Source organism: Aspergillus saccharolyticus (genome assembly GCF_003184585.1).
Source record: "Aspergillus saccharolyticus JOP 1030-1 unplaced genomic scaffold BP01scaffold_3, whole genome shotgun sequence".
NCBI lineage: Eukaryota > Fungi > Ascomycota > Eurotiomycetes > Eurotiales > Aspergillaceae > Aspergillus > Aspergillus saccharolyticus.
Window position 1 is genome coordinate 1,050,566 of NW_020290613.1, and position 23,448 is coordinate 1,074,013.

Consider the following 23,448-nt stretch of genomic DNA (forward strand, 5'->3'; position numbering starts at 1 on the left):
ATTTCCTCGATGCGTGGGAAGAATTGAGTGAGAGATTCTTGCACTGGCAAGATTCCTCTCGACCTCACTTCAGAATCATCTAAACCTCGAAGTGGGGCCATGGCATACTCAGGAACCGCTTTGTGTCATATTTGCCAAGTGAGAGCATGACAAGTATACTTAAGAGGGTGAAACTGGTAAGGAAATGGGCAAGTTTGTGCGATGAGTGTATGTTGCTAGGTGATCTACTCCACCGGATAAACCACTGAAGTATATAAGTAAATGTGGGTGATTCAGATAAGTGCATCATAGACAATCGAGCTTGACGAAGTGAGGTGACCAAAGCTCAACACATAATCATTGCTATAGCAGTCTATCGGGTCAGAATCTCAGATTTGAGTGTTACGTAGTCCATACAAGAAGCTGTTAAATGTCGTGACGTGCAGCAAGCATATCAAAGTCAAAAGGCTGGCAATCGGCCCAGCAGAACCGCACTAGGCAGTTCTCAGCCTAAGGCGACCAAGCGCAGCTCCACCGCAACGCCCGGTCATCATCCCCGACGGCCTCAAAGCTCCCTCTCCCACTTTCAAGTCGGGAATCTTCTTTCCTCCCCCCGCTCTCCTGCATTCTCTTCCTTGCCGATTCTCCCTCCCACCCCGCGATCTCGCTGGGGCTCACCTTGCTAGGGCATTTCACAGCAACCCGATCGTGCCCGCTGCCCTTTCTATCCGCTGGGATTCGTTTCCGTCCCCGCTTCGTCATCGACCGACTGCGTTAGGCACCATCATCAAGAAGGGTTCGCAGGATGGCTACTTGAGCGACCATGACTATTCTTAGTACCGGCCTGGATAGATCAATTGAAACTCGACTCTTATAGACACTTGATACATCTATCCAGCTACGTCAATACTGCTGCATCGTATTTTGACGTCGAAACCACGGGCCGCCCCTGACTCTTATCTCCGCCCGACTGTTCTCGCAACAGTCGATATCTATTCTGCAACATGTCCCACAACTTCGAAAAGTCGGTTAAGGGGGCTACCAAAGTCAAGGCTAGTCGGGAACGATCTTTGTTTTTGCCGATGCGACATGCGCAGATGCTAATAGTGGTACTCGTCTACAGCTCGCCGCCCCTAAGTCCAAGTACATCGAACATATTCTGGTAGCGACGCATACCGGTGAGGCAGGTGTGGCAGAGATATTTCGGACTCTACAACTGCGGCTCCGCGACTCGACATGGACAATTGTCTTCAAGGCTCTGATCGTGATTCACCTTATGGTGAGGGAGGGTCAACTGGACGCCACGTTGCAGTACATGGCAGAAAACCCCCAAAAACTGGCAATCAGCGGATTTTCGGAAGGTAAACAGCTAGACCTTCCTCTAGGAGACAATCATTAATTCGCGGTTGCGGTGCAGTTCAGTCCCAAGGCCACAACATCCGGAGATATTCCGAGTATCTCCTGGCGCGCGCAAAGGCCTTCGAGTCGACAAAGACCGACTACGTGCGAAGCGGCCAAGGCCGGATGAAGCGATTGACGGTCGAGAAGGGACTATTGAGAGAAACGGAGATTGTTCAAAAACAGATTCGGGCATTGCTTCGATGTGATGTGCGTTGTCATCTCCTTGTCGCAGCTTGAACTTACGACTGACTCGCACCAGCTCTTAACGGACGATGTTGAAAACGAAATTTCATTGACTGCATTCCGCTTACTCACTCTGGATCTGTTAACTCTCTACTCGGTCATGAACGAGGGGACGATAAATGTCTTGGGTAAGTGTCTCGTACTTCCAATCTGTCTCACAATTCTTACACCACATGCGATTAGAACACTACTTTGAGATGTCACGTCCTGACAGTGAACGTGCGCTGGAGATTTATAAAACATTTACTCAGCAGACGGAAGAGGTCGTCAAATTCCTCGGTGTTGCTCGGCATTTTCAATCGGCAACACGGCTAGAAATACCCAAGTTGAAGCATGCCTCTACTGATTTGACGCGACTGCTTGAAGACGATTTGAACGACCCCGACTTCAATCAACGCCGCCGCGAATATCTCGCCCGTAAGCAGGGCAAAAGTGTCGAGGCACCACCTTCTGCGGCCAAAAATCCCACTGGTGATCACTCCGCCCACCACGCAAACCCTACTCCAGCTCGACCTCAGACACAGCCCAACCCGCAAGCGCAAGCGACATCGAACCCAGTGGATTTGATAGACTTTTTCGACTCGATCGAACAAAATCAGCAGCCGATGGCGCAGCAGAACGCTTTCCAACAGCAACAGTTTCAGCAGCAACCGCAAGCGATGCAGTTTCAACAAGCAGGTTTTCAACCGCAGCAGCAAGCATTCTATGCACAGCAGACTGGTTTTCCGCCACAGCAGATGCAGCAACAACCTCAAGTGGCGGGCCTGGGTCAACAGTCATCACCGTTCGGGCCTCAATATACGGCGCAGAACCCTCAGCATTTAAATCAACCGCTTGTTCCACAGCCTCTCCAGCCGGACCACACCGGGGCCGGCTTTGGTGGCTACTCGGCGCAGCCCCAGAATTACGGGTACCAACCTAACCTGGCTCCGATCCCGCAGAATGACGTGAGCGCATTCCCGCCGCAGCAACAACAGCAGCAGCAGCCGCAACAGCAACTGGTACCGGGGTCTCAACAGCTTCTGCAACCGCAGTCTACCAACCCCTTCAGACAGTCAATGTTGATGAGCTCGCCGACCGGCTCGGCCGCCCCACTTGACCGCCAGAACACCAACCCGTTCGCGCGGCGGTTATCGACAGCAAACCCGCAATTCAACGCCGGTGGGCCCGAGGCGTTTGCATCTGCACAGGCGCAATCACAGGCCCAGGTGCAACAGCCAGCGCCGCTCCAAGCGCAGCGCACTGGAACGAACCCTTTTGCCCGCAGCTCCTCCGTACCACCCCAGCAATCGCAGGGACTTCAGCCTCCCGCTGCGGCACCTCTCCGGCCAAACCCCACGGGAAGCACCAACCCATTCCGCCAAAGTGCCTTTGTGAACCAACAAACCGGCCAGGGATGGCATGTTGCCGGACAACAGGGCACAATGGGTGGTTTGGAGCAATTGGATACAGTCCCCGTCTTTCCACGACCGGGCATGTAGATATGGATCATGGGAGGAGATCATTTGTAGATAAAGCACCTACGTCGCTGCTGCTGCGGATAGGCAGGTCTAATAGTTGTTCTGTGTATTGTTAGTCGTTCCTTGTGGGCCCCAAGACCTCTGACTTGTTGGTTCACTTAATCCTTGTCCTCGCCCATCCGCTTTGCATCTGACATTTTGTTCTGCTCTCATGCCTTGTGGGCTTCGAGAACCTGGAGGTGGCGGCGGCGCAGGCGCGACTGTTTCAATGGCTTAATCCTGTATTGATTACCTTCTTAGCTGCGGCGAGCGGTACTAGCGTTTATGAGTGAGTACATTCAAACCAAGCGTGTAATATTAAGGCATGTTCCCAGAGGTTCCAGACCGTGTAGACATCAAAGAGGCAAGCAATTATCTCCATCATATTCAACTTGAAGTGTGTAACCTCTCGGGTACAAATTCAGCTAGTGCAATCGAAAATAGACTATCCGAACAACCATCAATACACATTTATACATATACAGTACATCCGGAATCCTCGCGCCCGGTAAGCCGACTCTGCGTACGGAAGTAGTACATCATACATATAACTATGTATATTTGTATACAGTAAACACCCCAATCCATGAGCAAGCACCTTCCTTCATCCCGGGCCTAGACTGCTGCCAAGCCTGACAGGCAAGCCATTACGACTACGAAGTAGAGACAAAGAATATCAATAGGAAGCAGTGGAGGAGAGAAAGAGGGAGACTAACTTACGCGCCCCAGCCCCAACAGTAGCGGTAGCTCGAGAACTACTTCGTACTTCGCAGAAGACAAGAAGAAAAGAGAAAATTTGAGTGGACTAGATCAACTAGTAGAGCCTGAAGATCCAGTACATACGTACGCAATGCACTGCCTCTAAAATGAATTCGTTGGGGATTGTGGACCGTTATCCAGCCTGAATCGGCTCGTTCCGCTCGGGAAGAAGAATCTGGATATTTGTTTACGAGATGGGAGGGCGGATTTGGTTATTCCTGGACTAACTTATAGGAATTCGTTGGGAGGACTTTGATGAAGTCTAATGATATCAGGTCTCGAAAAGGAGTTGCCCTTTTTTTTTTTTTTTTTTTTTTTTTTTTTTTTTGCGTAGGTCCTTCTCTGTATCCCATGTGGAACTGTACAAAAATTATGTATTGTGGGTGCCGGTGGGAGCAAGACGAAGAGGGGGGATTATTTTCTCCGGTCTCCTCATTCCTGTACGGATTCTGTGGGATTTGAAAACAGGAAAAATGGACCTCGTAAGTTCGTAGATGGGGAAGGAGGAAAATGCGTGAGAAAGAGGGGAAAATCTAGAAAGAAAAACATTGGCGGCCCACAGCGGATTTGACGGATATACCTTGGTCGTCTTTACTTATGATGGTCTATATGAACATCATAAGTCTGGTGTATACCGAAAGTTCTGTGAATTGGCGTTGTGCAACGGTTTAGTTTACACCACAGGCAGCTCAGTTTATATAAGACTTTGGTTTGAAACGGTGTCCGTGTACGGACTCAGATGTGGATAGGCGCGTGCTAGTCATCTTCTAAATGTGAGACAATGATTGATGGAAGGGGATACAATTACGAAGGGTGTCTCTGTCTAGCTCCGCCGCCTTCGCCCTTCAGCAAGGAATCTGTGAGATATGCTCCATAGGGAAGATGCGTGACCGTCTCCCTTCTGCCGCCCCTATCTTACGGCCAGGTGTATAGACCTCGAGAGAGGGCAACCACCACTGGAAATCAAGGCTGACGTGCGTTCGTGTGCTGCGCGTCCGTAGATTATGAAGCATTTGGTCTACTCCGAACTAGTGCAAGCGGGGGGAAGGAATTCTGCGACCTCTGCGATCGACGATCGCTGCAAGACAGCCATAAGCGAGGTGCAGGGTCGTATGGACATCGTGGTAGTGATGCTCGTAGTAGTCGGATCAAGCCGAGTCAGCAGTGCCTTGGAAGCTCTACTGCGACCACCCAGTGCTCGCCTCCAGCGGGCAAAGAGCAAGCGTATTTGTGGTTGGGTAGGGAGGGAGGTTGAATGTGTTGGGTCGGACTGTGACAGACATTAATTCTGCCCGCGCAACAAATGCATTTCCTGAAATGGCGGAGATCTCCGTCTCTGTATGTAAATGGAGACTTTGATTGACATGTTCAGCCGTTGCGGTCAATCGGAATGGTCGGTGGATCAAGCCTGTCTTGGCTAGATTTTAGCCCGTCGCAAGGTGGACTATGCTTGAATGTTTGCTCAATATTGGCGGAAAACTTCACCCACCTCGGCGGCCTCAAATGACGTCGACAATCCTGCAATTGAGTTCATCTCTCATCATGCTATGTGAGTCAGTTAACTATCTGGAAGAGCCCCAGAAGCGAAGAAGGTTTGATCTTGGGTGGTTCAGTTTTCGTGTTCGGCCGCGAGAAATGGCCAGCAGATACATCATATGCAGCCATGCAAGGAGATCGAGTATCGGAAGGGAAGAGCAATAATCCGTGGCTAATCCGATCGGGTGCGAAAAATCAATTCAATTAGCGTGGAAGTCCAAACCTGGGTTTTGCCGATGACCAACTCTCGAATTGATTACGACATTTTAACTTCCGGTCCTGAAAAGTGCCAGAGAAGCGAAGAGAGGGGCAGGGGGGGAAAACTATCGGCTATTGCTACCTGAGTACCTGGTCGTGGTACAATATAGACGACTATGCAACACACCCTTTTCAGTCCTGACCTGTCAGGCCATTGCATCCTCCGTCTGTTTCAACTGTCAGTACACGATGATGTCCAAGCGTACGGCTGTATCGGATAACTAGGCTGTGGACTTCTTTCCAGACACAGTAAGTACCTACCGCTAACTTACGGAGTACAATCTACCTATGGAGTACAGTATGCTACAGGACCTACTTTGGCAGTGATTCCGGGATCCGATGTCGAAATTTAAGTTGCTGCTCCACTCGGGCTCCGGCAGCAACAGTATCCGAGATCTGGACCGGGCCTCATGTCTGGCTGGTTGACCTCCCACTGTTGACGAAAGTCGAATACGACCTTCGAGGTGACAATAGTTTTGTGAACAAGAGTAGTATTTATGAGGTGCAGCAATGGATGCACACACACGCACACGCACACATTCACATTCACACTCACATATTTACATATCGCAGTGTCCAATCCAGTTCAACCAATCAAACGGCAGCGGAAAGTTCCCTTTGATTTAGGGGGACCGTGGATGCAGGCATGGAACATAGTAACAAAGCCAATCAAACTATTACAGTTATTAGTTGCACGTCTTCGTATCTCTTTGCCGTCTCTTCTCTTCTATGGACTTGAGAATTGGACGAGCAATGCAATGACTTCTAGTTGGTGTTTTGGAAGAACAACAACAAACCTCAAGGTACAGTAGAAATAATATCGGTTCGGAAGAACCCCGAGTCTGAGATTATTACGACCACACATGTGAAATCGACACAACAGGTTCAGGGGGAAAAGAAGTCAAAACAAGGATCCAAGCCTTCGTCTTCCACCTCTCAGGCTCTCTCTCAACCTTTCTTCATCTGGGTTTTTTCTTTTTTTTTGCTTTTTCATCAGTTCTAAATTTATACCCAATTGGTGCTTAGCCTTTTCTTTTAGGGACTGGACTCATTTCCTGGCAGGCCTTCATCGGCCACTTCCTCCACTTTACAGCCCCTCTCTTACTTTCGTTCTCTCCGGCTTACACGCTATTACTCTTTCTCGCTCTCGCTTCACGCCTCCCTCTGCTTCTCACCACGGCTTGACTAGTCCAACATCAGTTCCCAACCATCCTACTCTCGTCAGCCTCTTTTATTTCCTAGCCCCTTCATACCCCCCCCTCCCCCCCTCCAGATTAAAGTACCTAGAGATGGGCTTTTCCAGATAAGGGCAGTGCGCTGACCATTCAGCATTTCCCTCCTCTTCTGATCTTCCTCTTTTCCCCTCCTCCCGGATTCTTTCTCACACTTCCCACGCCTATCCCCTAATTCTGAAAGGCCTTGACCACGTCTTGTCTCAATAAGCTTGTTCTAGAATGTTGAGCTTCGGTGAAGATCATCAGCTGGATCTGTGAAATTATATAATTAAATTCGCGCGTGCGATGGACGCCAAGAATTCCCCTCACTATCAGCCAACGGCTCGCTCTCTGCCTACCGACCACGAGCAGGTCTTGCCCTTGCTGGGTAAACCACCTGCGTGGATGACACCGAACGGCGTTCACTCGGTTGCTATTAATAACCATCCCTATCATCCTCCCCATCCATATACCTATCCGATCGCGACGCCCATTCCTGGCCCTGTACTGGGCTCTGCGCCTCCGCTGCTACCATCACCGATTCCCTCATTACCACCGCAACAACATCAACTACAACAACCGTCATCGCTACCACCACCACCACCACCACCGTCCGCACCAGTCCAGAGTACTGCACCACCGCTCGCCGCTGCAGAAACAACCCGCCAAGATGCAAACAAGAACGGAGTGACCAAGGCGCGCAAACCGCGCAAGACCAACAATGCGTCCGGGGGCAGATCAACACTGTTCTGGGTCCATACTGACCCCAAGTCGGTCTCGGAAGGAACCAGGGAAGAGACACTCAAGCGCATTCGTTCGCATGTGATGTCCGAGCATAATCGCAAGAAGCGACTGGAAAACACCAAGCGGCACAAGAGCAAAACTTGGAAGCACCTGGCTTTTCAACCGGTAGAAACAACAGCCTCGAGCTCGGCTGCTGCTGCGCCCTCAGCCTCCCAGACGAACCCTTCACCTAAGCAAACGGTCACCGAGTCCTCCTTTGGAGCCCGGAATACTTCCGAGTCGCCGTCTCCATCCTCTTCATCCTCAGCTTCATCATCCCCGGAACAACGGCATCGAGAGGAACCGCAGAATGCGTTGGTGGTTACGGAGGCCAGCAGTTACCCAGTTGTTACATCGGCAGCGGTCAACACCTACAGCATTGACGCGCCCTCGTCTCACGAATTTTCGCCCGTGCAGTTGGCGTCTCCATGGACTCTGGTGGGTCAGGGCGGTAGTGACCCTTTCAATACCTCGCATACAGTGCTTTCAGACCGTATGTCGCGGCATCTTCAACATTGTAAGCTCTCTCTTGTCATAATTTCGGTGTATATGACTCTAATGGTGTCGTCGCAGTCTTCGAACTGACGCAGATCTCGTATCCACTGCAACGCCGGTACGGGCCCAAGTTGAAAGCCCACTGGGCTGCGTTGGTGCAACAGGACCCAGCTTCATTGCATGCCTGCATATGTGTCGCAGCATCCAACCGTGCTTTAGAGAAGGGAGAGCTGCCCTTGCGAGATCCCAATGAGCGGCGCTCCAGTGCGCTACTCCTCGATACCTTCCACCATCGAGGCGAGACAATTCGACTGGTCAACGAAGGCCTCTCTGACCCGATCAAGGCGTCCAGCGACGAGCTGATCGCAGCCGTATCCATTCTTCTTACTATTGAGGTAGATACCCTCTCCAGTGTGAAGTCAAGCCGATCCTAACATATATTAGATCGCTTCCGGTAACCCTGATTACCTGAAAATCCACCTTGCCGGACTGCGGCAGATGGTCGGCATGCGCAACACCTTCGCAGACGTGCCTCCTGATGTCCGATTCCAGATCTCATGGTCAGCTTCATTTCTCGCCAGTTTAAAATGCATACAGTCTAACTTTCTATAGGACGGATATTCGGGTTGCATGTATGGCTTCGACCAAGCCTATATTCCCTTTCATTCGTTACACCCGTCCTTTGCATTTGGCGCTCAGATCTCCCCATGAAGATCTTGAACACACAGCCTCCCGCTTGATACAACTAATTGAGATACCCGGCATCTTCGGCGGTGCCCTGCCTAAAACAATATGGGACCTACTTGAGCTGACCTGGTACTGCGAATGGATTAAGAGCGGGCCGAGCTATCAAGAATTCGACGAGGAGACCGAGAACTACTTCAACAACGAAGTGCTCCACGTGGAGTACGCCCTCCATACGGATCGCTTTACCCCTACCGGCGAAGTCAAGGGCGATGCCTCTATCGAAGGCTGCGTTCGACTGGCATGTCTGCTGTTCCACAATAATGTGCTATGGAATTTCTATCCGGCAGTGGCGCCGGTGTTCCCCAAACCCATCATCAACCTTCGCCTGGCATTGGAGGCCACAATGAAAGCGGGGTATTTCGAGCTGTGTCGAGACGTCCTGATCTGGATTCTCTTCATCGGAGCAACCAGCTCCGGCTTGCTACCCGATCGAGCCTTTTTCGTGAACGAGCTTGTGGTCGTGGTGCGGCAAGAGGGGATTCAAACGTGGCAAGAGCTCCGTGCCCTTCTGCTGGGATTTTTCTATGTGGACCGGTGCTATCTTGGGCCGCTACGGGAGCTATGGGATGAGCTCCAGACGGTCCCGGTCCTATCGCCAGAGTGTACCTGAAAGGGACTTTTTGTTTGTTGGGGACGATACTTCTATCTATATATAGAGGCTTCACGGCATGTCGATTCATTTGCACATGTTGATTGTATGATACACTAATGAGATGAGACATGGTATATATGATTCAGCAAGTGGTTGTTTTGCTTGATTATGCCATACCCCGACTCCTGATAATGTCTGTTTATAATATATGCCGAATCATACCACCCACTCATGTCTACTTCTGATGCAACCCAAGGCTCGGTCGGTGTGAAACCAGCAGCGCCGAGCAAATTCCTGCGGGTGGAGATAACTTCCCCGACCTTGGAAGTCCGAAAGAAGGAAAATCCCTCACACAACTTACATTGAAGTGCGGGCTGAGTCGTCCACACTAGATATTCTCATAAGAACACCTAATTTTGAGACTTGAATTACCCTCAAAAATCGAACGCACTTCAAGATCAACGCACTTCAAGAGCAAAGGAAGAGGTGTATCTCACAGATCCACGTCACTTCCTGAAACAAATCAGAGGGTAAAAAAAAAAAAAAAAAAAAAAAAAAACACGGAAGAGAATCAATTCATTGTATCTCTCTTCGACAACTCCCGACAGATCTCTCGCACTAACGATCCAAGCCCGCTCGCTGTTTTGGACTCCAACCAATTGAACACCAGCAGTGTGTATACACTGGGTAGTGTGCCCAGTAACTCCGTAGAAAGATTACTAGAAGTTGTTCCTACGGAGAGGTCACTAGTTAGTCAAGTTGGGTTGACGCCAACCCAGATTCGGGACGCAGGACGGACTTGTCATGGTCTAGTTGCATCCGCCCTCCCGCTGGCACTGCAAGTGACACCACCGGCTAGGCTGTCACAAGGCGGGCTCCTCCCCCTACCGAGATTCCTCCGCCCGACCAAATCCCGCCCGATCTCCGATCTTGCACCGAAGGCTTCCCTTTTTCTCTTTCCAGGAAAGAAAAAACGGAGGGAATTTAGTGACGGATTAGTTATATAGGTGGCTTGCTATGTCCTGTTTCGTTTCAGGAGTGTGTGGTTTTTTTTTTTTCCCGTTTTCTTTGCTGCTGCTGCTGTTACTACTCCTAAATCGCTATATACTTCCCCTGCGCTGCGCTGCTGCTGCTGCTGCTACTTTGCTACACAACACAGAACAATTGCTAACTAGAAAGAACTAACTACACCAAACACACTCTGCAGCAACCTACACTACTAATCACTCAGTATATGACACAGCTAGCATCCTGCAGAGCTCAAGGGACTTCAACCAGTCGTGCATGACCTACTGAAATTGGCTCTGGATTTATGAATTCGATCTATTTACTCGATTTCAGTGCCTTGTCGCAGGCGTCGCCAGTCTCTGTGAACGCACGGGGCCAACACCAGCGCCAGCACCAGCATTCACTTAGCCGTCATAGCCGTCATTGCCGTCGTTGCTGTCATATTGTTGCCAATACTCAATGGATAAGATCTCTCGATTTCTCGATCCTTTCGTCTCTTCTCGTCGTGTCTCCTGGATGGTATTGCGAGTTACCTACATGTTTAGTACCTCGGCTTCGACAACCCAAAACTAATACCTTTTGCGGGTCTAGGATGATAGAAGGGTAAAGCGATGGATGGCGACCGCTTGACTTGTCATTCCACTCACTGACTCACTGACTGATCAATATCATGCTTATGCTGGCTAAACCTGACTAGCTAGTTCTAGACATGTTCACTCAGCATGTGCCGTTGGCGATTGCAGTTTTGGCCAAGAGATTCGGATTCAAAACAAGCGACTCCCCTGTCTATTATGCGACACGCTTGGGTGAGGCCCGGCCCGGGCAGCGCCGATCGACCGAGCTACACCAGCTGTCATTCATCCGCCATTGCGCTGGGAACGGAGGACCGCGACTGAACCGCTCTACTTCGACATCGGCTGGCATTGTTGGGCAGCGCATTCTCTGCTTTCGGCTACATCGAGCACGGTGTCATATCGCGTATTATACCCTGCTTGTTGCAGGTAAGCTATGCTATGTCATACATTCTTACGCCGGTCACTACTTATCAGATATCATTAAATAGTCAAGTGGTAGTCATTCGAATCATTCATTAAGCAACTGTGCATGTCAAACAAAACTCCAAATCATCGTCCACGACAGCGGACTGCCTCATTATTACCCAGTCGGGATTTCCATATCCAGTTGGAATCAAAACAGTGACAAAACGCAATTGATGTACCGGACCACCAACCCGCGCGAAGGCCTATGATGCAAACCAATAGCCAAAGGGAGGGGCCTACATATTTGGGTATCAGAATTAAACAGGCATGTCCCTCGGAACATAGCAGGGCCGCTTCAAGGGCCTGGAACTGTACGATCGCAACACCGTCCCTCAGACAGTCTCGCGAGCAGTCTTCTGGCGAGAACGAGCAGTCGGAGACCAGGGGAAGTGAGCAACGGGAATGATGAAGAAGCTGTTGCTGCTGTCGGCAATACCCGCCAAGGCGTTGTACCAAGCGGCGAAGGCAGCCAGGAAACCGAAGAAACCACCCGCCTTGATGACAGGAGTGTTGACCTCGTTGGTGTCGTTGCGCTGCAGGTAGCCAATACCCAGAAGCAAGAAGGTCAGGTCCAGGAAGAAGAACAGCAGGAAGAAGGCAACGGTGGAGCGCAGGGTGCAGAACAGCATGATGGTGGTGAAGATGAACCAGCCCTGTGGAATGACAGTTAGCCGGAAGTCCGATGACTGCGACGAGGTTTTTGTGCGACACTTACCATCAGGAACAAACCCATCGAGTTATAGAACATTGGCGCACCGCCAGCCGACTCGATAGCGGACTCGATGTCAAAACCACCGGGGGTCAGGATGATCGCAAAGGAGAGCCAGAAACCACCATAAGACGACAGAGCCGTGGCACCAAAGGTGTTTCCGACAGCCATTTCCCTACAAGACGAGTGAGTCGAGACGAATCAAAATGACATGACAGGAATGCAACATACCACATGCCAGCAAGGAGCTGCACGAGACCACCGTATCCGAAAGCTAGACCGACGACAATGTTGGGAGCCGAAATACCACGGGTTCCCATGTTGACAGCACTTAGGACGAAAGTGGTGAGAGCGAAAGCGCAGAGACCCAAGGGAGCTGGGTTGGCGAACTTGCGGCCTTCCACCGACTTGTATAGACCGGGCTGGAATTCTCCTCCGAAAGGACGCAGCTGGGCCTCAGCAGTGTTGACATGAGCCATCGGACCATAACCGAAGCGCGCAGCGGCTCTGGCAGTCTCCTCCGCAGACATTTCGTGTCTGATGGGAGCGGCTCCGTTGCTCTCGGACTCGGCACCAATCTCCTTCTCCAGATTAGGGTTTTGCTCGACCGACATCTTGATTGATTGTACCGAAATCTATGGTTTATACAGATGCACAGGATAAATCGATTGATCTCGAGAGGAGAAAATCAAACGATAACTCAGCTAGCTGAGAGGTGGGAGGAAAGAGTATTAATAGATAAAACGCGGAGGGGATGGATGAAGGAGATATATGAAGCACACAGCACTGCTGGGCGGGGATGAACTAGAAGATCTCTTGGGAGGTCGGGACCGTGCAAGAGGAAGAGGAATAAATAACAGCAATGAGAGGGGATGGATGGGAGGGGAAGAGGCGAAATAAGAAGGGCCCTCCGGGGGGAACGAGGCGTGGTGCTTGGATGGACGGACGGGCGAGACACCACGGACGAGTGAAGGTTGCAGGGGAGGAGGAGCCAGGGAGAGGAAGGACTGTTCGTTAGCAAAGTTTAGTCTAGGTAAGTGGACTCTTTCCTTTTGGTGAGTGTTAATTATTGTTTTTTTTTTATGTTTTTATGTTTCGATATTTTATATTTTTATTTTTTCTTTTCATTTTTGTCTCGAGATTTTTGGGGGAAAGGCCTCGAAGGGGGAGAAGGGCCAATCTTCTCTGGGAGGGGGAATTTTGGCCGTGTGTGACTGTGAATATTATTACGGTAGTATTATTACTACAACGAGTCAACGACCCCATCATGCTTTGCTCGTGATGGAAGGCCGGGGTGGAGCGAGCCAAATTAGTGTTGGTCTTCTAAAACGATGTGCAGGAATATCCACCTGACGGGGCCATCCCCGTATGTGTCGCTTTTCTTAACCCGACCAACTAACTGACTGACTGACTGGTCAATTGGGATGTGGAACGACAACCAAGTTGAACCACCAACCCAGTCAATTCGAATTCTGGTAGCCGGAAAGGGCAGCAAGCGGGGAAATGGGGTCTGGGGAAATCAAAAGAAAAGATTTCTGGCTCGTCTCAAGGGAACCAATGCAGGGTCAGGAAGACGGGCAAATTTTCGGCTTCCATTCGTCCAGGTTGAGAGAGAACAAACAAAAAAGGTTGGAAGGGATTGTCCCAACCTTACAGCTCTAATACCGATTGACTTTTCATACCTGGGGAAACCAAGGCGTGAGAGCCCTAAGCAGCGCCCGAGGTCCGGGGATTACACCAATCAGCATCTCCTGACTGAAGGCAGTTGCATGGCCATTGGCGGACAACCTTCTCCCCGGCGGATGACATGCAAATGACATGACCGGTAATGTATTGTAACGGGTAGACGGACAAACCGGAGATATCTTCAGCTTTCGGTCTGCCAACCATTCATCTTTGCTTCCATTCTCCAGTCATTGCTTCCTCTCCATGGGGTTGGAGTTCCAGATTCCCGCATGTTGCGGAATGCGGAGTGCTTATGGTCCTGATCAGGACATTAGCGGCTGAGGCCGTCCACCAATTTTTTGCCAATTCGCTTGCCAATCTGCTTGCTTATTGATGCTTTCAATTTGACCTCCGGCTACGAGTACTAGCCTACTCCCGTACTACATTAGACTCCGATGGCGGCTAGGACCCTGGAAAGGAACTACTTACGCACGCAACTCCGCTAGTCCACTCATTAATCATCTACTTTATTTAGTTGACTGGCTAGCTAGCAGTTCAGGACGAAAGTAACCCTGCACCGGATGCTGAGTGCTGATTGTCTTCCCGCCGCAATGGTATGGGAGAACTAAGTTACAAGCGTTCCCTTGGGCCTTCAGATGGGGCTGATGGCTTTCCATGGCACATTCCAGCTCAAGGTACCAACCAGGTTACGTTGATTGACCATTTGTCCATATTTACGACAGTGTGGCGGACATCTAGGGTCCCGAACCAGATTTTGAATCGAGTCTCCAAGATTGCCCCTTCCGTCCGAGACACGCGCAGCAAATCTCATACCGACTTGGAGAGAGACAAGAGAAACCACCACCCAAGAGATGTGCCGAAATCTCCAGTCATCCGTACCTGCGCTTGACCGGGTCCGGCCGGTCCTCTCTTTCTTTTGCCCACAGGCTAAAATACTGGCTAATGCGGCTAATTGGAGCCTCTGCCCTGAACTGGATGGCGTGAGTGACTGTGGTGGAACCCGCGGCGGCGCTGCAACTGCGACGGGGCCCTTTCTTTTTTTTTTTTTTTTTTTTTTTTTTTTTTTTTTTTTACTCTCTGTGACTGTTTCCACTCTCCCGGAGGCTTTAACTGCTACGGTCCTAGCTGGTTCATTCGACTGGCAAAGACTTTGAGTGTCAGAGTGGTATCTACGAAGGTGCGTGTAGCAGCGTTTGTTGAGTAGGTCTGAGTGTGGATCGGCTCCCCGAACCTGATACTTCCCGAGTCTCGAGACCGAGAGAGGCTTGGGTTCAGATATGGTGGGGTCGATTAGTTCTTTCGAGGGTGTATAATATGCATGACTTTTGGGTCCCCAGGTGAGAGATGGCGTGCTCAGCTTAATCATCCTTTCTGGTTTGCGTGCCTGGGAGGTTGCTTTTCAGTCTTTGGCATCGTTGCGATAACTACACAGTCCGGCTCGACTACACCACGTACTTGAGTACGTACTCCGAGGACAGACAGTATTTAAGGTCGGATCGTCTCTGCCAACTGTCGCAGAGAGCCGATCCATTTACCAAGGCAGTTAGTCCGGGTGTCGGTTTCCTAATTTACTCAGCATTCCCCGAAAAGCCAAAGTTTGATTTTTGTCAGTCCTAGTATGAGACTAAGAGTACGAGTACTGAGCAGCAGCAAAGAAGGTCTCACCTTCGGCTCCAGAAGGGAGATTCCCCGTGAGGCTAAGACACCCACCCAGGATGACAATGGACCTGCTCTTACATTGACAATTAATCTAGTGGCGTACAACCGAGTCTTAGCCTGTGAATCTACTGTGTAGTTTCTCTCCACACGGACCAGACGCTCGAATCATACAATCTGTCTCTCTCTCTCTCTCCCTTTCTCTCTTTTTCAAGTTTTCTCTCCGTGGTGTTCGTTTCCGTCGGCTGTGTTGTGTGTTCACTGTTCGCGGCAGGAAGGAACCGTGAGTCTCCACTTTTCTCAATCCACGATCATGTCTCGGCGACCGTTGCTTGCCGCGCTCGTCGTTAGTCGCACGGGTTGATCGTGGCTGGCCGCCAGCAACCACCTCCCAAGGGCAACTCCTTAAAATTGATTACTACAGTATGATTTATCGGCAGGCGGCTGTCGCAATGTCGCCCCTTTTTCTTGCCCTCCTCATTTCAGATGGCATTGATTGGCGTGGGAACAAGCTCAGACAGGCCCGCAAATCCACAACGGAGTCGGACTGGTGTGGCCTCAGCTTTCGCTGTTTTCTTATAGCAGTTGATGTCAGTTGTAGATGTCAGAGTGTGGATTGTGTGGGTAATACAAATCTCTTTTTCCTTTGCTATAGAAAGACAAACTTCACTCCGGGCCAATGCACCACCATAACTAACTAGTTGTCGTGAGGAGATGTTACATAATAAGGAGCTGCCAGCTGGTCAAGTCACTCTGAAATTACCCTTTCGTAAATTAGCCACGCCAGTCAGCTGTCAAAAGACAGCAATTAATAAACCCGCACGATCAACAATGGAAGCTAAAATCACTCAATGACAACCGCACGCGCCCTAATCGGTCTTTTCAATTAATGATAACGACAGTAACTGACCACCGCGACCTGCATATGCCATATGGACTTTGGGCCATGCTATGTGTATTATCCTTGGGGTTCTGCTAATTCAGTCAGCCTCGTGCGTTGTGTGCAGGATTTCAAACACGAGGTCTTTCTGCGGGAGATAACGCACGGTGCTGTGCATACCAATGTTACCTGAGCAACTCCAGCTAAATAACAAGTTATCCCTTCCCTCGCCTGCAAACCTTATTACCTATTATGTGCATTGAGAGATTAGCTTGATCCTTTGCTAGTTTGACACTCACTTAAAAGTCATCAGTGGCTTAACAATTTTGGCCAGGTAGCTGCTTAGGTTGTGGCATCGACAGTACTACGTACCGGTGAATGTCTTGTCTTCTAGACTCCCGATTAGAAGCACCTTCGCTAAAGCAACTAACCAGTAACTTAGCTACTTAGTAGCTCGAGCTACAGATTGTACCTGTTTGTACGGAGTATGTACCTTGTACCTACCCGCACCAGCGAAATCCCTGCAGTACGCCACAAGGAACTAGTACCACCTACCTACTTCCTCCCACTCAAGTTTAGATGGGAATGTACAGTACCCTCGATTCAAAGATACTTACTTAGTCTCCTCTATTCTCCCTCACACTGCGACCGTAGCTGCGAGTGGACTACCAAGCTACTCATCCCAGTGCCTACTCACCCTCATTTTGACTAAGTAGTATCGAGTAAAACGACTCAACGCCTCATCCACAAGTACTACTGTAGTTACTGTGTAGTGTGTACGAAAGTACTGTATGTAGCAAGAAACCGGCCCGGTCCTACCTCCGGAAAGAAACCACTTCTAGTATAGTGCCGCAAGAAAAAAAGAAAAAAAAACGCTTATTACGTACGATATTCTGCTCCGTGTATAGTACCTACCTAGTACTGTCTAACCGCTAGCAGGAAACTCTCCACCCTGTACTCGGTTATATCTCCGGCTCTCGATCTAAGGAAATGGTGGTTATTTGCCAAGACCTTCGCTGTAAGCTTGTAGGATCTGGAATCATAGGAATTGCCAGTGGGTGGGAAGAGAGATTGTTGGCTTGGCGAGGTGGTTTGCTTATACCATCCCTAGTAACTACTTTCTGAGCGGCGAGCCCGGTGCTTGAGGATAAATTGATGATACACAAGGTTAAAGTTCAGTGGAACGGGACGTCTCTCATCAGCTTGGATACGGACTACTACTGCAGATTCGGTCAGTGTCTGGTAGTATACCGATGAACCTGGTTGGCGTTGGGGGGAAGTGCGCTCTATCAGTGGTAAAGCCAGATAACTTTAGTTCATGTGGTAAAAAACTCGAGACGAAGCTGCCGACTTGGGGTGAGCTGAGGTGAGCTGGAGCTGGAGCTTGGATGCTATGCTATGCTATGCTATGCTACTCCCTACACTACCCACATTGGGATCTGTCCACACTGTACTCCGTACTCCGTAATTTGAAAGAGTGCTACTTATGATTGATGCCTAGACACGTCTACGTAACTTACCTTGAGCTAGCTTACCCACTAGCCAGCTCAACTCTCGAGTAACTAGCACTCACTTCCCGTGTGATGCATCCCTGGAGGTTAATACCCAGAGAGCAGGGTGCATACTCCTGCTGTACCGCCTCTGTCTCGGATCAAATTAGGGGGCTTGTTGTGAGTCTGCGCTTTGGACCGAGGGAAGGTGTGATTCATGTTCAATTAGTGGTGTTTCCACTGCGGATGGGGGGCAATTAACCGGCTGATTAGGTAGGTATCGCTACTGGAAAAGAAAAAGCCATACTACTCTGGAAAGTCAAAGAGCAAAATGGCCAAGTTACTACTTATTATCTCCAACTCATCCTCAATGTACTCCAAACAGTATATATTATACACCGTAGTACGCAACAAATCAGCAACACCCCACCAATTCAGTTCAGTCAAAGCAAGGGCGCCAAGCAAGGGCGCCCAAAGCACTACTTACCTCCTAGTACCCAACATCACGACCACCCGCAGCCGACAACAGTGCTATAGTATGTATACTGAGTACAGACAGTGCGGAGTACTGTACATACACAATTATAGTAGGAAAACCTAAGCTATCCCTACACGATCCCACCATTCCAGCCCACAGAATAAACAATCGAACGTCCAGTACAGCTAGTGCCATGATTTTCGCACCAGTAGCATGATGCATCACCCCACAGATCCCGCTTCCTGCCCTCCTCCTCGAGATGTGGTTGACCCCAAGAATGGGGAGATCTCTACCCCGCATTTGCGTGCGGAGTATTATTCCCTCCCTTTCCTCTCTCGACCTCTCGACGGGGAGGGCGTAAACGTTGGAGGAACCCTTGAAGTGGAGACTGCAAGCCACGTGAGGGTAAACAAGTCCTCGATTGCTTTATTTAGCAAGGCCGCAAGAGTGCTGGGGTAATTTTATTTGGACGATACTTTCGTTGCTTATGCTGGAGTTTGCCGCGGGACCCCGGGAGATGGGGATGGCTTCAGGTCTATTGGTATTTGGCGATACATACCGGACTTAATTTTGGGCGTGGTGGATTGTCTGTCAACGTGGAGATCAGTGTACACTTCATCCAAGGTTCTATTTCCTAGTACAGACGTGGAGGCGAAGGTACACAGTAATCTCTAAAACCGACCATATACCTGTCCGGGAAAGATATGAGGTCCGAATCTGTGGACGTCGTTGGGGCAGCCCCAAAGATCTTCGGCTGTCATGATGGGCCTACTGAGTCACTAACAAACTAACGCTGCGTCACTGCGTTGAGTGGCGGGATCTGCTTCCCTCTTGGGCATGAGATACATCATCGGAAGTGCAAGAAGCAGGTCACGGGATGAGGGGGATCGACGCCGGGGAGGAAGAGAGAAGAGAGACATTCTTTTAATTTGATAGCTGATAGCGCAGCTCATCGCTTCGTAGTAACTCAAGTCACTTACTCAGTACTGGATTGAGTTTTCCGTAGCCGAGAGAGCGGGACTAACTAATGAATTTGATTCAGATCTCGTACGGATCCGTTCGGAACAAGGAAATGGCCTGACACACACACTCTCTCTCTCCAATATGGTACGATATTCGCTGGGATTTACAAGTTCCATGTGTCCGGTTCCTCATTATCAAAACCGGGACTTTGGGAAGACCCTGGGGTTACGGGGCTGAGGCTGGGGCTTGGGAACGATTGGGGGAGTCTACCCCGCCATGAGAAGAGCTGGCCGTAGCCATCCAAGGACCACTGCTGTTGCGAGATGTTTGTCCTCGGTTCGGCCGAGCGGAGATACACAGATAGCAGAGCTTTTTCCTCGGGTTCGGCGGACTTGGAACTTCTGGTTGTTCTGGTACTCTTCCATCCACGAATCCAACGTAGGCCAAGACTGGAGAAGAATGCATGTTCGGGGTCCACTATCGCCGGGCATGAGCGCAAACCTTCTTGTCCGTAATTATTTGGTCTCCAAAATCGACGGCTTGGCAGACTTTGCCACATCCCCAACCGAATCCCAGCCTAATACCAGGGATCCGACGGGTGCCTTGCAGCATCTCGATGCCACTGGCGGGAGATGTGGTTCCAGAAGTTCTGGTGATGGTCTTTCACTTCAATAGTGCCCTAGCCACCAAGAACAAAAGTCCTTGTACGAGTTCGTACAGTAACCCAGATAAGCCCAGATAAGGATTTTTGCATTGGATCTTAGGTTTAGGGCCCGCTTGAAAGCCCACTCGCAATGATGCAATCGCATGGGGCTCGCCTATTTCTCTTTCTCGCTGCTGATCTGGATGGCTTCATGGATTCTCTGTTTTGGGTTCAAAAGTTTCCTTCTGGTTTCTGTGGGGTGATTCCTCATACAGATAATGGGTAGTGCACATGACCGATATCGATTTGGTGGGAAACGCAAACCGGATAGTGGCGGGCCAACAGCCAGAAAGAAAATCCACAGCGGAGCGCAAAGAATATTCTTCTGCCACTTGAAGCTTGCGGTACGCATGAAAAGCGCGAACTCAGGTGGGCGCTCCGCCAGACTCCATAGTTCATGCAGCCAGTCAGTAGTAGCCTGCATGGACAGCATTCCTCTGCGCTCTAGCCAGCCCATGTGCTCTGTAGATCTCCACTTCTTGTCCACCCTTCCACGCGCGTGGAGGGTCCGTAGTCACCCATCGCTGGTGCGATGCCAACTTGGACGCTAGTATCATGGAGCAATTGGACTGACTAGTTTTGTAGCGCGAGCTTACTGCCGAGTTCCCAAGCCGTCATTCGTGAGGATGCTGGTGGTTGGTGTGGTGGTGGGGGGAAAGATCTGCAGTATACGGAAAAAGCGGTCTGCTGAAGGAATGATGTCGACCAGGATCGAATACGTGCGCATTGATTCTTTTTTTTTTCTCGAAAGTTTCGTGGGCAAAGGTGGTAGTACCGACTCACCGATTATGTTGAAGCTTCCAAGAGATGTTCGTGGGGGTTGCGCAAGGTGATCGTCCAGAATGCAAGGTACTGCCTGCTTCTGCTTGCAGTGTTTGGAAGCTTGGCCTGACAGCGGTCGTCTGTTAATGCAGTATGCATATCACGGATTATTCTGCAGTATGATTTTCAAGTTGGTCACCTCAAGCTGGTGACTTCAAGCTGGTCCCCCACGATCAGTCATCAGCCACAGCTCCAATCCGTTGTGAAGGACTCCTCCAACACTAAGTAACTCTCCCAGGCGTGAACACTGCCTGGTTTGCATGAGATCAGACCTCAGTCAACCGGATTTCCATGGCATATCTATCAACTTGCCATCTTCTAGTCGCTGCCTGATAACAGATGCACGACTGCAGCAAAACTTGGCCGCTGGTGCGGGGTTGATAAGATAAGAAGGGGGGTCTCTGTCCCGGATCTGCCATCATGGCAGCCATACATGCCACCTTCTACTTTGGGACAAATTTGCGAGATAAAGAGCCTGTCGACGTATTCATTTCTTGCGTGGTCGATCTCTGTGTTCAACAATGGGGGTTATCTCAGTCCATTTGACCGGCTCTTGGCAGCCATGTATACTTGCCTGTGCTATGCGATAGGACTCCAAGTGACCGATGCTCCAGCATCTTGCTATGTCTGCTATCATGCTCTATCTGATAAGGTGCATAATCGAGCACGAGGGCCTGCTATAAAGGCAGCCAGATGAGCATCTCTGGATTCATCAAGAGCGCGTTTCGATAATGAATCAAAACACCGGACATCTTCAACATGGTACCAGACGCTGAGAAGTCAATCGCCGTCGCGACCAAAGATGACAGCCACATCTCTCCTCGCCAGGCGGATGCAGCCTTGGAGTATCTCCAGACTGGAGAAGTGACGACTTTCTCCGAGGTCGAAGAGAAGCAGCTTGTGCGGAAAATTGATCGCATGATCGTGCCCCTGATGTGGGCGATCTACTTCCTCCAGTACCAGGACAAGATTCTCAGTCAGTCGCTGCGTTGAACGTCCCAACTGCAGCTGTAGCTGATCGGACAAATAGTCAACTATGCGTCAGTAATGGGGTTGCTGGATGACACGGGGATGCGGACTGATCAGTTCTCCAACCTGGCGTTGGCGTTCTACGTCTCATACCTCTTCTTTGAACTTCCGACCGGATACCTGATGCAGCGTCTACCGACGGCAAAATATCTAGGCTTGAACGGTATGTTCAGCGCACGAGTCGTGGTAAATCATGCTGATTATTCTAGTCACTCTGTGGGGGCTGTTGACAACTCTGAATTGCGTTGCGAAGAACTTCGCTGGGCTGGTAATTCTCCGAGTTCTTCTGGGATGTTTCGAAAGCGCAGTGGCGCCAGCGTAAGGAGGCCCCTTGGATGCTAGAGCTGACAGTGCTGATTATAACAGTCTTATACTCATAACCTCTATGTGGTACCGGAGAGACGGTAGGCTTCTTCATCCTCTACGAGCTCGACCTCTACTGAGCCAGTTCCAGAGCAACCAAAGCGAATCGGCCTGTGGTACTTGGGAACAGGCACTGCGACTATTGTCGGGGCTCTGGTCGCCTACGGTCTCCTCTTCTACACAGACGATGAGTTCTACTCCTGGCAAATCATGTTCTTGATTTTCGGACTGGTGACCATCGCCGTCGGGGTTACAGTCATCGTTATCTTCCCGGACAATCCCATGACCTCTTGGCTCAGCCACGAGGAGAAGATCATGGCCATCGAGCGCCTCCGCGAGAATCGCACTGGCATCGAGAACAAGCAGTTCAAATGGAACCAGTTCCTCGAGGTGTTCGCCGACCCGCAGGCCTACCTGATCGCCATCATCGTGGCGGCCAGCAACATCAGCAACGCCGCCATCAGCAGTTTCTCGGCGCTGATCATCAAGGACTTCGGCTTCACCACCAAGGAGACCGAACTGCTCACGATCCCGGGCGGTGTCGTCAGCGTGGTCAGTATATTGGCCGGGACACATCTGGCAGGACGCTTCGACCAGCGCTGTTTCTGCGTGCTGTGAATCCTGTCGTGTGGGCTCCTTGGCGGTTGTCTCATGGCCTTTGCGCCGAGTGCCAACCAAGGCGCGAAGCTGGCGGGCAACTACCTGACCAACTGCGTCGGGTCCGCCCTGCCGTTGATGTACTCGATCGCGGGGGCCAACGTGGCCGGGCACACCAAGAAGGTCACGATGAACGCAATCGTGCTCATGTCGTTCTGCCTGGGCAACATCCTCGGGCCGCTGTCATTCCGCACGCAGGACGAGCCGGAGTACATGCCAGCCAAGGTGGCGATTGTGGCCACCGTCTCGGTGGCGATCGTGTTCACGGGCGTGCTCAAGGGCTATTACATCTATGAGAACCGACGGCGCGAGAAGAACGGGCTGGGTGTGCAGCACCAGGAGGACTCCGAGTTCCTCGATCTGACGGATCGGGAGAACCTGGAGTTCAGGGTGAGTTGCCTGCGGAGCTAAGCGTTTGGATTAGGACTAACAAGGAAGCAGTATAAGCATTGAATCCA

General features: G+C 50.6%; 4 protein-coding genes across 4 annotated transcripts; 3 read left to right on the top strand and 1 right to left on the bottom strand.

The window, feature by feature from the left end:
- The first annotated feature begins 576 nt into the window (after positions 1-576).
- BP01DRAFT_353370 (ENTH domain protein) lies at positions 577-3,410 on the top strand. The gene is made up of 5 exons (XM_025574168.1): positions 577-1,031; positions 1,103-1,340; positions 1,397-1,587; positions 1,640-1,751; positions 1,807-3,410. The coding sequence occupies exons 1-5, from the start codon at positions 984-986 to the stop codon at positions 3,102-3,104; spliced, it is 1,887 nt and encodes a 628-aa protein (XP_025435037.1). The 5' UTR covers positions 577-983; the 3' UTR covers positions 3,105-3,410.
- Positions 3,411-6,948: 3,538 nt separating this feature from the next.
- On the top strand, positions 6,949-9,672 carry BP01DRAFT_119931 (uncharacterized protein). Its single transcript, XM_025570380.1, has 4 exons — positions 6,949-8,189; positions 8,246-8,562; positions 8,612-8,727; positions 8,780-9,672. The coding sequence occupies exons 1-4, from the start codon at positions 7,196-7,198 to the stop codon at positions 9,522-9,524; spliced, it is 2,172 nt and encodes a 723-aa protein (XP_025435038.1). The 5' UTR covers positions 6,949-7,195; the 3' UTR covers positions 9,525-9,672.
- A 2,059-nt stretch (positions 9,673-11,731) lies between these two features.
- On the bottom strand, positions 11,732-13,353 carry BP01DRAFT_119990 (acetate uptake transporter family protein). The gene is made up of 4 exons (XM_025570381.1): positions 13,080-13,353; positions 12,495-12,936; positions 12,270-12,438; positions 11,732-12,207 (listed from the first exon to the last, which is right to left on the bottom strand). The coding sequence occupies exons 2-4, from the start codon at positions 12,875-12,877 to the stop codon at positions 11,887-11,889; spliced, it is 873 nt and encodes a 290-aa protein (XP_025435039.1). The 5' UTR covers positions 12,878-12,936; positions 13,080-13,353; the 3' UTR covers positions 11,732-11,886.
- Positions 13,354-21,700: 8,347 nt separating this feature from the next.
- Positions 21,701-23,443, top strand: BP01DRAFT_371242 (putative MFS transporter; the record flags this gene model as incomplete). The annotated part of the gene is made up of 7 exons (XM_025576656.1): positions 21,701-21,917; positions 21,972-22,133; positions 22,180-22,288; positions 22,337-22,374; positions 22,425-22,947; positions 23,002-23,380; positions 23,432-23,443. The coding sequence occupies 7 exons, from the start codon at positions 21,701-21,703 to the stop codon at positions 23,441-23,443; spliced, it is 1,440 nt and encodes a 479-aa protein (XP_025435040.1).
- Between the last annotated feature and the right edge of the window lie 5 nt (positions 23,444-23,448).